This window comes from Melanostigma gelatinosum (assembly GCF_949748355.1).
Source record: "Melanostigma gelatinosum genome assembly, chromosome: 20".
NCBI lineage: Eukaryota > Metazoa > Chordata > Actinopteri > Perciformes > Zoarcidae > Melanostigma > Melanostigma gelatinosum.
In genome coordinates, this window is record NC_136653.1 from 20645825 (window position 1) to 20660312 (window position 14488).

At 36.0% G+C, this 14488-nt stretch overlaps 1 protein-coding gene across 1 annotated transcript; it reads right to left on the reverse strand.

The window, feature by feature from the left end:
* Positions 1 to 651: 651 nt before the first annotated feature.
* Positions 652 to 10634, reverse strand: acot9.1 (acyl-CoA thioesterase 9, tandem duplicate 1; the record flags this gene model as incomplete). The annotated part of the gene is made up of 11 exons (XM_079292404.1): positions 10496 to 10634; positions 8033 to 8127; positions 6328 to 6354; positions 5626 to 5671; positions 5006 to 5176; positions 4661 to 4698; positions 4485 to 4568; positions 4293 to 4396; positions 4015 to 4088; positions 866 to 933; positions 652 to 773 (listed from the first exon to the last, which is right to left on the reverse strand). The coding sequence occupies exons 1-11, from the start codon at positions 10507 to 10509 to the stop codon at positions 652 to 654; spliced, it is 843 nt and encodes a 280-aa protein (XP_079148530.1). The 5' UTR covers positions 10510 to 10634.
* Positions 10635 to 14488: the final 3854 nt, after the last annotated feature.

Consider the following 14488-nt stretch of genomic DNA (forward strand, 5'->3'; position numbering starts at 1 on the left):
TCTCTTCATAATCTCACAGAATATTTGAAGAGTTTTCTCCTAAATTAGTGGCGTTTTTTGGTTTGTAAATTTACCATTTTCATCTAATTTTTTGAGTTTTGTTTCTCGTAAATGTTCCCCTCTAACCTGAGGTTTGTTACACAGAAATATCTGAGAAGCCGTGGTTGGAAAATGTTTGTAAAAAGGGCAGGAACATCCCAAAAAAGATGTGGCAGGTGATTGGATGAACTATCTGTCAATCAAGCAAAGTGAGTCGGAGGAAGTTTCATCTAGAAAAGCCTTCAGTGTCGTTCTTTGCTCTTCTTTCAATGAAGAAATACTCTCCAGCTGTGATAGAACGGATGCTGTTGCTGCTTCTAACTCTCCCTCCGCCGCTTTAAGTTATTTATTAAGTTTATTAAGTTATTTATTTTTAGCTATAATGTCCCGAACACGCCGGCGTAGATGTTAAAGCCGAACTAATCGCATATTTTTGAGAAGAAACGTCTTCTAAGGCGACGTTACTGAATCTAAAATCTTACAAAACTACTATACATGTTATTCCCAAGATCCGCTACCTTGACAGACTTCCATATATAGAGATTAACAAAGGTCATCAATGACCCCATTATTGATTTTGGAGGATGATTTCACTTAAAGCCTCAGAGCATCTCAGTCGTACTTTGTGTCCAGCGTGTTGAGGAACAGACTGTGAACGATCTTCCTCTCCTCGTCCGTGGGCGCCACCTTCAGCAGCGACGCAGTGCTGAGGTCCACGCGGCGGATCTTATTCGCTGGAGAACGAAGAACACAGAATGACACAAACGATACACAGAGTTAGAGAGCTTTACGTCATCTTCACAAAGGTTGTGTCAGGATCTCATACCTTCTCCTTCCTGGAAAAGCTTCTCCTCCTCTGGACCTTCTGGCTTCAGAGGATTTACATAAGCTGCCCTGAAACACAGAAAAAAGACAGAAACAAAGAGTTCATATCAAGCTTATGTATCATATGACAATGTATTACTTTAACACAGGTGGAAAGTAACAAAGTGCAATTTAGAGGTACTTCACTGGAGTCTGTTTCACTCCACTACACTCATCTGACTTTAACAAGGTAAGAGGTTGAATTGGCAACTATTATACGATACAAACGAACATTTGATGGTTCCAGAAGTAATAATGTTAATCATGTAAATGTATAGTAATAATGTTAATGTATTAGTAATAATGTTAATGTATAATAATAATGTTAATCATGTAAATGTCTAGTAATAATGTAAATGTATAGTAATAATGTTAATGTATTAGTAATAATGTTAATAATGTAAATGTATAGTAATAATGTTAATAATGTAAATGTATAGTAATAATGTTAATCATGTAAATGTATAGTAATAATGTTAATCATGTAAATGTATAGTAATAATGTAAATGTATTAGTAATAATGTTAATGTATAGTAATAATGTTAATCATGTAAATGTATAGTAGTAATGTAAATGTATTAGTAATAATGTTAATGTATAATAATAATGTTAATCATGTAAATGTATGTGATAATGTTAATCATGTTAATGTATAGTAATAATGTTAATGTATAGTAATAATGTTAATCATGTAAATGTATTGTGATAATGTTAATGTATTAGTAATAATGTTAATGTATTAGTAATAATGTTAATAATGTAAATGTATAGTAATAATGTTAATGTATTAGTAATAATGTTAATGTATTAGTAATAATGTTAATCATGTAAATGTATAGTAATAATGTAAATGTATAGTAATAATTTTAATGTATAGTAATAATGTTAATGTATAGTAATAATGTTAATGTATAGTAATAATGTTAATGTATAGTAATAATGTTAATGTGTAGTAATAATGTAAATGTATAGTAATAATTTTAATGTATAGTAATAATGTTAATATATAGTAATAATGTTAATGTATAGTAATAATGTTAATGTATTAGTAATAATGTTAATCATGTAAATGTATAGTAATAATGTAAATGTATGGTAATAATGTTAATGTATAGTAATAATGTTAATGTATTAGTAATAATGTTAATCATGTAAATGTATAGTAATAATGTAAATGTATAGTAATAATGTTAATGTGTAGTAATAATGTTAATGTATAGTAATAATGTTAATCATGTTAATGTATAGTAATAATGTTAATGTATAGTAATAATGTTAATAATGTTAATGTATAGTAATAATGTTAATGTATTAGTAATAATGTTAATCATGTAAATGTATAGTAATAATGTAAATGTATAGTAATAATGTTAATGTATAGTAATAATGTTAATGTATAGTAATAATGTTAATGTATTAGTAATAATGTTAATCATGTAAATGTATAGTAATAATGTTAATGGATAGTAATAATGTTAATGTATAGTAATAATGTTAATGTATTAGTAATAATGTTAATCATGTAAATGTATAGTAATAATGTAAATGTATAGTAATAATGTTAATGTGTAGTAATAATGTTAATGTATAGTAATAATGTTAATCATGTTAATGTATAGTAATAATGTTAATGTATAGTAATAATGTTAATAATGTTAATGTATAGTAATAATGTTAATGTATAGTAATAATGTTAATAGTGTAAATGTATCGTAATAATGTTAATGTATAGTAATAATGTTAATGTATAGTAATAATGTAAATGTATAGTAATAATGTTAATGTGTAGTAATAATGTTAATGTGTAGTAATAATGTTAATGTATAGTAATAATGTTAATCATGTTAATGTATAGTAATAATGTTAATAATGTTAATGTATAGTAATAATGTTAATAATGTTAATGTATAGTAATAATGTTAATATGTAGTAATAATGTAAATGTATCATAATAATGTTAATGTATAGTAATAATGTAAATGTATAGTAATAATGTAAATGTATAGTAATAATGTAAATGTAGTAATAATGTTAATGTATAGTAATAATGTTAATATGTAGTAATAATGTAAATGTATCATAATAATGTTAATGTATAGTAATAATGTAAATGTATAGTAATAATGTAAATGTGTAGTAATAATGTTAATGTATAGTAATAATGTTAATGTATAGTAATAATGTTAATCATGTTAATGTATAGTAATAATGTTAATAATGTTAATGTATAGTAATAATGTTAATATGTAGTAATAATGTAAATGTATCATAATAATGTTAATGTATAGTAATAATGTAAATGTATAGTAATAATGTAAATGTATAGTAATAATGTAAATGTAGTAATAATGTTAATGTATAGTAATAATGTTAATCATGTTAATGTATAGTAATAATGTAAATGTATCATAATAATGTTAATGTATAGTAATAATGTAAATGTATAGTAATAATGTTAATATATAGTAATAATGTAAATGTATAGTAATAATGTTAATATATAGTAATAATGTAAATGTATAGTAATAATGTTAATATATAGTAATAATGTAAATGTATAGTAATAATGTTAATGTATAGTAATAATGTTAATGTATAGTAATAATGTAAATGTATAGTAATAATGTTAATGTATAGTAATAATGTTAATGTGTAGTAATAATGTTAATGTATAGTAATAATGTAAATGTATATTAATAATGTAAATGTATAGTAATAATGTTAATGTATAGTAATAATGTAAATGTATAGTAATAATGTTAATGTGTAGTAATAATGTAAATGTATAGTAATAATGTTAATGTATAGTAATAATGTTAATGTATAGTAATAATGTTAATGTATAGTAATAATGTTAATGTGTAGTAATAATGTTAATGTATAGTAATAATGTTAATGTATAGTAATAATGTTAATGTGTAGTAATAATGTTAATGTATAGTAATAATGTAAACGTGTACTAATAATGTTAATGTGTAGTAATAATGTAAATGTATAGTAATAATGTAAATGTATAGTAATAATGTAAATGTGTCGTGTAGGAGCCATTCGTTACTTCCTGTAAACATTGATGCTCATTCTGTGTGGACGTTCCTCAGACTGTGTCCTACCGCTTGTTTTCTGGATCCCGGGCCACCATGACAAATGTTGCATCCAGAACCGGAGAGTAAGCTCCGTTGTGGAACTGAAAGAGTCACATTGTGAGATAACAGCTTATGTCTCGGTCTGATGTTTAATACGTCTTATTGTTTGACCTCGCTTTATGTATTTACCTCCATTGGTGTGGTTTAATCTCAACACCACAATCCCCTTTTTATCTTTCCTTATGAATCATTTCTTTCTTCTACTTCCCCAGATAACTAAACTTAACATGTGCGTTTGTGTTTACCTGTGACATGTGCATCTTGGCCTCGATAGAGGTCTTTCCCACCCACGTCACATGACCGGTGAACTTGATGTCGCAGTCAGGATAGATGATGTGCTGCCTCATGTCTGTCCGACGGGGGGGGGGGGGGGGGGGGGGATTCATTAATTAACTGACCAACAACCTAAAAACTTAGTTCAATCCAAACAGACTTACCGATCTTATCCACCAGGGCGGTGACGATGGACAGAGGAGACCTCTTCAGCGCATCATTATAGGTGTGAGAGTAGGAGATGAGGACTGAGGAGACGAGGAAGAAAAGATGTTCGTGTTTGACTGTGTTGAACTGTGTGTCGACTTATAATGGAAGTGAATGTGTGTCTGAGTGATACCTGCTAAACTGTCCAAGTCCTCCAGGATTCTACCAAACCTGAGAAGAGACAGAAGTAAGAGGGAGGCGAGTTCTAGTTCATATGGCTGTGTGTGTGTGTGTTTGTTTTTCTATCTTGGTGGGGTCCATCACCTGACATCACGCTATGTCAGGTGATGCCATGAAGGTGATATGATCAAAGGCATGCGCACTGCAATCAACAGAAAACAGTCTGCTGATATGCCTGGTGCGTTTTCACTTCATTCACAATACTCTGTTTGTGCCCCAGTGGTCAGAGATGGTGTTGCGGAGTGAGAACTTGCGTGGGGTCATGTTCCTGAGAGTGTGTGTGTGTGTGTGTGCGTACCTGACAGTGTTGTGGAAGGTCAGGTACTTCTCTCTGAGCTGTGGTTCGGAGCCCAGAGGCAGGTGCACCTCCAGGTAGCTGTCCTTCATCCTCTTGGCTGGAAGGTCGCTTTGAGACTTCGCCAACATGGACGACAGCGACACGCGCTCCGACATGGCCTGCTGGTGGTCGCTGCACACACCAGAACATATTCAAAACTGATCCACAAACTATTTCCTGAACATTGCGGGCATTTGGCCTCGGTGGAGATCTTTCTAGCTATGGTTTATTTTTCTATAATTATGTTTATTTTCATGCACCGAAGCACCAAAACAAGTTCCTTGCATGTAAAAACCTACTCGGTTCAGAAGCCAGTCGCAGTTTACATACACGTCTGTCATTGCATCTCATTTGTGTGAAAATTGTGACAATTAGAATATGAATTCTTGAGTTTCAAAGTTTGATTGTTGAGTCAGTTACAGTGCAAAACTTTCTCACAAATTTGAGGGGTTGAATTAGGAGAGAATAAAATGTGAAAACAATAATTCCAGTCCTTGAGTAAACGTACTAGTTATATTGCACAACTGGCTCAAAGAAGGACTTGATTGGTAGAAATATAACACAAATACATGGTTCAGTACCTCCAGTTCGTGGAAGCTCCCACGATTTCTCTCAGCCTGTTTCGTACTGAAAAACACAAGAAACACAATCAGATCTTCTGTGTGTGTGTGTGTGTGTGTGTGTGTGTGTGTGTGTGTGTGAGAGTGAAAGCACCAAAAGTTCAAGGCTGTATGTTTCATACCGTCTGGGTCACAATAGGGCCGGGTCACACTTTTGTTTTTACCTTCAGGGAAACCAGTTCAGTCACTTTAAGCTGACATGATGCACTAAATATTTGATTGTGGTTATGTGCTCTAATAAAGAGCACGACTTATTCCTCAATCTCAGAGATCTTTAGTGATCACATTTAAGTGAACAGAGTGATCTGATGGTGAATCAAACCGCCAAATGTCCGTAATTCTTGCAGCTCATTGAGGCCCAAAACAGTGAGACAATATGAAACAACACAGAGCGCAGATCGAACAGCGTGGGAACCAGCTGCGACAAAATACTGAAGCTCAGTGCAACGGAGGGAAGAAGAAGGCCGACAGACGCCACCATGGAATGCTGTGGAGCCGGCATGAACATTACAATCCAAACAGGAGAGCAGCACAAAGTGCGTTAACGAAGGTGTAAAGGAAGACGGGAACATGCAGGAGCCATTAGAGTGCAATTAGAAGAGACTGGCTCCAGGTAGGAGTAGTTCAGACAGACACGACTGGTCTTGGTTTACCAACACGCACCATTAGACACGTGTAAAAGTGGATTTCCTGCGGAGAAACAGAAATGATTGAATGGGTATTTTACACATTGAAATATGTCACCATGTTACATTTCACGACATTCATTCAGCATCAAACAGTTGAAGTGCGTCCCTCTCAGTGCCACAGCTCTTAGTGCTGACTCGGGTTGTTTTTTAGGAAGCGAGACATTAGCATGCGCTAGCTAGTAGCGACTCTGACTTCAGCAGGACGTTCATGACGCCGGAGATTCATTTGTGAACTTTGTTCTTGAATTTGATCCTGATGTAAAATGTCATAAAATGATCCCAAAGCTCAGGACAACGTCTAAAAAGGGGCTTGTTTGGTCCGACCTACAGTCCAGAACAGAATCCTGGTTCTGAACACCTGTAGTTCAGTTTCCTTGTCTTCTTCAAGGGACGTAGATGTCACGTTTAATGTCCCATTGCGACAGTAAACGGTATCAAAGTTCAGCACGTGCTTGTGTAAAAGCCATCACAAGGAAAGCTGCCACCACAAAATGACTTGAAACACTAAAGCTGCTCAGTTTCACTTCAGCTTCATCATCTGGTACGAACACGCTCGGACCCAGAAGTGACGCACAGGTTCCTCTCTGCCAGCTGATCAAACTGAGGAGCTATTTATTTAAAGGCACTGTGAGGAACTATTGTCTGGTCCTGAACCAGTCTCAGTCTAGTCCTGATCCTCTATGTGAACCAGTCTCAGTCTAGTCCTGATCCTCTATGTGAACCAGTCTCAGTCTAGTCCTGATCCTCTATATGAACCAGACTCAGTGTAGTCCTGATCCTCTATATGAACCAGACTCAGTGTAGTCCTGATCCTCTATGTGAACCAGTCTCAGTGTAGTCCTGATCCTCTATATGAACCAGTCTCAGTGTAGTCCTGATCCTCTATATGAACCAGACTCAGTGTAGTCCTGATCCTCTATATGAACCAGACTCAGTGTAGTCCTGATCCTCTATATGAACCAGTCTCAGTCAAGTCCTGATCCTCTATATGAACCAGACTCAGTGTAGTCCTGATCCTCTATGTGAACCAGTCTCAGTCTAGTCCTGATCCTCTATATGAACCAGTCTCAGTCTAGTCCTGATCCTCAATATGAACCAGTCTCAGTGTAGTCCTGATCCTCTATATAAACCAGACTCAGTGTAGTCCTGATCCTCTATATGAACCAGACTCAGTGTAGTCCTGATCTTCAATATGAACCAGTCTCAGTGTAGTCCTCACTGCAGACTATCAGACCTCCATCAGTGAAGAGACCATCAGAGAGTCAACACCGACACCACGCTGCTGGAGATCCAGGACGTATTGCTGGACCCGCTGGAGGGAAGGGAGGCACGGGAGAACCAGGACCAGGACTGAGAGGAGCAGACTGTCAGACCTGCTGCAGTAGAATGAGAGGTTTACTGAAGAGAGTCTGGTGCTCAGAGACACGACCTTTAGTCCACAGGGACCAACAGAACCAACACTGAGTGAAAGTTCCTCACAGTAACTTTAAATATTTAATTTTCTATTTGAATCGTTGGTAAAGTTCTGAGATGTTGGAGGGATTCACAGGTCTGGAACCAGCTCAGTCAGCAAAAAAAAATAGAATCCAATGCAAAAAAAAAAATAATAACTTCCTGTACGACCAGGCACTCATGTCTATAATGAGTCAGTCAAACAGGAAGCACGGCGGCCATCTTACCTTCAGCCATGTCCGGCGCCCGGCCCGGCTTGGACACGCCCCCCGAACAAAACGACCTGGTCGTCACGGACGCAGCCGACCGCAGCAGCAGGAACCTGCAGGCCACAAGAGGACATGACAGAACACTGAATAATCACACCAGAGAGGACCTCTGAGTCAAGGAATCCAGTTCCACCCACAAGCATCCCATTCTAAATATAACCGCCATCTGATCCCCGTTTAATCCTGCTGCTCCACACAGACCTGTGCTGCTGCCAAACACTTCACCTGCTCCGACATGTTCCATTAAAAACAGAAGAACGTCACAAAGCAGTTCATCCAGACGCTACATCTTACGCAATAAAGACACAACACCCACAACCACAGCGCCACTTTCTAAGACAAATATATTTAAAACACGTAAAAAGTACAATATGTACCTCTGAGGTGTAGTACAGTAAAAAGTACAATATCTACCTCTGAGATGTAGTACAGTAAAAAGTACAATATGTACCTCTGAGATGTAGTACAGTATAAAGTACTATATGTACCTCTGAGATGTAGTCCAGTAAAAAGTACAATATGTACCTCTGAGATGTAGTACAGTATAAAGTACAATATCTACCTCTGAGATGTAGTACAGTAAAAAGTACAATCTGTACCTCTGAGATGTAGTCCAGTAAAAAGTACAATATGTACCTCTGAGATGTAGTACAGTAAAAAGTACAATATGTACCTCTGAGATGTAGTCCAGTAAAAAGTACAATATGTACCTCTGAGATGTAGTACAGTATAAAGTACTATATGTACCCCTGAGGTGTAGTACAGTAAAAAGTACAATATCTACCTCTGAGATGTAGTACAGTAAAAAGTACAATATCTACCTCTGAGATGTAGTACAGTAAAAAGTACAATATCTACCTCTGAGATGTAGTACAGTAAAAAGTACAATATCTACCTCTGAGATGTAGTACAGTAAAAAGTACAATATCTACCTCTGAGATGTAGTACAGTAAAAAGTACAATATCTACCTCTGAGATGTAGTACAGTAAAAAGTACAATATCTACCTCTGAGATGTAGTACAGTAAAAAGTACAATATGTACCTCTGAGATGTAGTACAGTAAAAAGTACAATATCTACCTCTGAGGTGTAGTACAGTAAAAAGTACAATATGTACCTCTGAGATGTTGTACAGTAAAAGGTACAATATGTACCTCTGAGATGTAGTACAGTAAAAAGTACAATATGTACCTCTGAGATGTAGTACAGTAAAAAGTACAATCTGTACCTCTGAGATGTAGTACAGTAAAAAGTACAACATGTACCTCTGAGATGTAGTACAGTAAAAAGTACAATATCTACCTCTGAGATGTAGTACAGTAAAAAGTACAACATGTACCTCTGAGATGTAGTACAGTAAAAAGTACAACATGTACCTCTGCGATGTAGTACAGCAAAAAGTACAATATGTACCTCTGAGATGTTGTACAGTAAAAAGTACAATATGTACCTCTGAGATGTAGTACAGTAAAAAGTACAATATCTACCTCTGAGATGTAGTAGAGTAAAAAGTACAATCTGTACCTCTGAGATGGAGTACAGTAAAAAGTACAATATCTACCTCTGAGATGTAGTACAGTAAAAAGTACAACATGTACCTCTGAGATGTAGTACAGTAAAAAGTACAACATGTACCTCTGCGTAGTACAGCAAAAAGTACAATATGTACCTCTGCGATGTAGTACAGCAAAAAGTACAATATGTACCTCTGAGATGTAGTACAGTAAAAAGTACAACATGTACCTCTGCGATGTAGTACAGCAAAAAGTACAATATGTACCTCTGAGATGTAGTACAGTAAAAAGTACAATATCTACCTCTGAGATGTAGTACAGTAAAAAGTACAATATGTACCTCTGAGATGTAGTACAGTAAAAAGTACAACATGTACCTCTGCGATGTAGTACAGCAAAAAGTACAATATGTACCTCTGAGATGTTGTACAGTAAAAAGTACAATATGTACCTCTGAGATGTAGTACAGTAAAAAGTACAATATGTACCTCTGAGATGTTGTACAGTAAAAAGTACAATATCTACCTCTGAGGTGTAGTACAGTAAAAAGTACAATATGTACCTCTGAGATGTAGTACAGTGTAATGTACAAGAAGTATAAAAATGCACAACATGGAAATACTTAAGTGTACAAGTACAAGTACATACATTTTGCACTTAAGTTATACTCAGTTGCATTTCACCCAGAAGTATATGTATTAGTTTGGCCGGCTTCAATAACGTAACCACAGGGTAAAACTCATTTCTTCACAGTGAAGTACTGTATTGTCTCTATACTGTGAGAGTACTACTTGTGTCTAGCAGTGGTAAGTACATGGCACACCCTGTATGTGTACAATGAATACCCACTCTGCTTGAAGCCTGGTTAACTATGACCACGTGGAGCCACGTTTTTCATCACACTGACCTCGGTGAGAGCATCGTAGTGTCCCGGATGTAACCGTTAAAAGTTCAGGGGTCCAAAAACAGAGGGTGGAATCACGGATTCTCCTCTTCAGGGTACTGCGGCGCAGAGGTGCCAGTCAAGTCAGGACGACCACAGTAACGACTTCCGGGTTGGCGTTTTGCCCGCTCACTACGTGATGACGCATGACGTAACGTTATAACAACGCATGCGCTTCTTCTTCTTTCCTGTCAAATAGGTTCGTTCCAGTGGTTTTCAGCAACATTTCTGAACCCCATGAATTTCTTCTTTCTTTTTTTTTTAAATTGAAAATAAATGTCTCATATTTATGGAAGCCCATTTCCACCAGCCAAAAAGAAAGAAAGAAATGTAACTAAAAAATAAATAAATAAAATCCACCCCCCGAAAAAAAAGAAAAATTTAAATAGTTTTTTCTGCTGGCGGAAAAAGAAGAAGAAATATTTTGACTAAGAAACCTGATGACATGTCACTGACTCTGGCTTCCTCGCACTGGCTACCTGTTGCTTTTATCATTGATTTTAATTTAATCTGTCAGATCTCTTATTGCCCTTTTTCCTTGTTGTGCCAAGGTCCAGATGATTTCATGAAGGTGATAAAACCTTTACAGTCTGTGAACTGTGATCTACTGAAGGAGATCAGGGCAGCAAACTGTGTCTCGTCTTTTAAAAACCCACTTTTTTTAGAATTGCTTTTCTGCAATTTTATTTATGTTTTACAACATTTAAGTTAATTTTACTCTGTGTTTTTTACATGTTTACGTTTGGCTTTTAGTTTATTTCATTCTCTTAAAGTTTGAAATGTCTGCATTATATTTTGAAGCACTTTGTAACAGTGTTTTGAGCGATGCTGTATATATATACAAAGTTTATTTTTAATTATATATTTGATACAGTATTCATATCACCTTCAATGTCTTACTATGGCCATTACCTGTACTTCTCCCTGCACTACATATCATGCCAACTGCACATTTACGTCATATCATTTTCACCGTGTATTCAAAGTTCAAAGTTCAAAGTAGCTTTTATTGTCAATTCTTGCATGTCAGGACATATAAGGAATCGAAATAACGTTTCCCACTCTCCCACGGTGGAACATAAAGTGCAGCACAACACATAAAACATAAAACACTTCCTAGGCTAAGTGAAGACAGATATCCTAGTTAAAACATATACTATACTACAATAAAACATTCAATACACATAAAAACGGGAAAAGTGGGCAATTAATGTAATAAATAATTAATAATGTAGGGGCAGGTGGGCAATTGATATAATAATGATGGGAAAATGGGCAATTAATATAATACTGTGTGTGTATGTGTGTGTGTGAAAAGTGGGCAATAAATATAATATAAATATAAATATGAGTACATATTTACAGTACTTCTGTACTTTCAGCTTCAGCTTCCCTCAGGCTGGAGGATATGATTGGGGGGAGTGAGGGGAGAGAGTTCAGTGTCCTGACAGCTTGGTGGGTAAAACTGTTCTTCAGTCTGGTGGTGCGGCAGCGGAGGCTCCTGTACCTTCTTCCAGAGGGTAGGAGGCTGAACAGACTATGTGCAGGGTGACTGGTGTCGCTTGCAATTTGAATGGCTTTCCGGGTGAGGCGGGTGGTGTATATTTCCTGTAACGAGGAGAGTGGAGGAGATTCTACATCCTATATGTATTCTATACCATACTGTTTATTCTGTGTATTCCTCTGTGCATTCTGTTGCATTGTACTGCTTCTTGCACCTCTGATTAGAAGCTAAACTGCTTAAGACACACTCCTACACTGCTGAGGTATCACTTTCAGTATGAGATGTTATCTGTGTTGTGTGTTAAATGACAGGCTTCACCACAAGCATTACAGTTAGAATTCACTCTGTAGGACTTTTATTTTGAAATGTGTGTGTGGGGCGGGGGGGGGGGGTCCTCTAAAAATCTCTGAGTGACTGTATGAGAGAGAGACAGACAGAAAGATAGAGAGGGATATCTCCAAGTCATGTGTCTAACTTCACGAATTAGCTCAATCACAAACACCTGTGTCCCTGCAGCCATTACAAGCAGAAGAAACTGTGAAACACCTGTTAAACAAATCCTCAAAACCCCCATAACCGCAGCTCCTATTGCTCCAATATTAGAACTGGAGAGGAAGGATGACTTGAAGAACAGATCCTGTGAGAATTGTGTCTGTAGTGTAAAGAATGTGGCTTCAGTGGCGATCTAGAAATGGGGTACCGTGTTCTGTGGAAGATGTTCTTGAAGTAAGATTTAACATTGGTCTCTATGGAGCAGAAAGTTGGACTTCCAAGCCAGAAATCTAGGTGTAGTTATGGATTCAGACCTCAACCTGAACAGCCTCATCAAGACAATTACAAAACCAGCCTACGATCACCTGAAGAATATATCAAGGATTAGAGGATTTGTGTCTCAACAGGATGTGTAAAACTTGTCCACGCATTCATCTTCAGCAGACTGGACGACTGTAACGGTGTGTTTACAGGTCTCTGTAACAAGTCCGTCAGAACATCCCGACCCCTCAGGTCGTCTGGGACCGGTCTACTCTCTGTTCCCAGAGTCAGAACTCAACGTGGAGAAGTAGCGTTCAGTGTCTGATACAGTATTCATATCACCTCCAGCTGTTGTACACAATGTCTTACTATGGCCATTACCTGTTCTTCTCCCTGCACTACATATCATGCCAACTGCACATTTACATTGTATAATTTTCACCGTGTATTCTACATCCTATATGTATTATATACCATACTGTTTATTCTGTGTATTGCTCTGTGCATTCTGTTGCATTGGACTGCTTCTTGCACCTCTGATTGGAAGCTAAACTATTTAAGATTAACTACTACACTGCTGAGCTGTCACTTTCAGTGTGAGACGTGAATATTTTGAGTACGTGTGCCGATGGACAACTGCTTTTTGTTTCATTTTGATGTCGATATATATTCCGGATTTAGTAGTTCAGGAGTAGTTCTTACAACTCAACTCACATAAAGAGGACTTCCAACGAGAGGGGAAAGGAGCAACAGAAGAAAATGGAGTATAATATACGAAAAACTGAGGCCAGTGACGTGCCTGATATATTACGACTGGTGAAGGTAGGCTGCAGCGAATATGTGGACGTTTAAATGATGTTATTCGATGGGAAGTACCGGTGGAGCGGTCGCCCCTCACTTGGGCTTCAGCTAATATATATAATAATAATAATAATTAAATGAATGAATTAATAATAATAAATAACACCAATAATAATAACATAATAAATACAAATAATAATTATAAATATAATAAATAATAACAATACAAATAAATAAATCATAATTTATAAATAAAAACTATAATAATAATATTAGGTCAGCTAATTGTTGGCTGAATTGCGAGTCATCCTAGACCTTCCCATGAACTGTATTTTAAGTCAGATGATGCCTCAACAATGAATATATATATATATAAAGTGAATATTTGTATTTGTAACAGTGATATAATCTTTCCTCATGGTAACCTGTACTTTACGTGGTACTTTCCCCCACATACGTGGAATGTGCCGAACTGCAGAGACGACTGCTTTTTGTTTAGTTTGGACTGATATCGAAATATATTCTTCATTCATTGCTCTTTGATATTATTTGTGTCTTTTGTTTGTTTATAATATGTAGCTCAGCTGTGAGAGGTGGGAAATTCCACTTGTAGTAAAACTATGTAAGTACTGTAAACACAACTTAAAGTATGTGGAGTAGTCTGCTCTGATTGGTCTACTTGAGTGCATGTTACTTATTTTCTGCTTACTTTTTAAAAACTCATGTCCAGGAAAGACACAAAACTTTTACTGTAAGTAAGTACATTAAACTTGAGGCACTTTTACTTGCTACTTTATACTTCTACACCACTACATCTCGAGGGCAAATATTGTACTTTTTACTCCACTAACTTGTTTTTGACAACATTAGTTACTTTGTAGATTCAGATTATTTCTAAA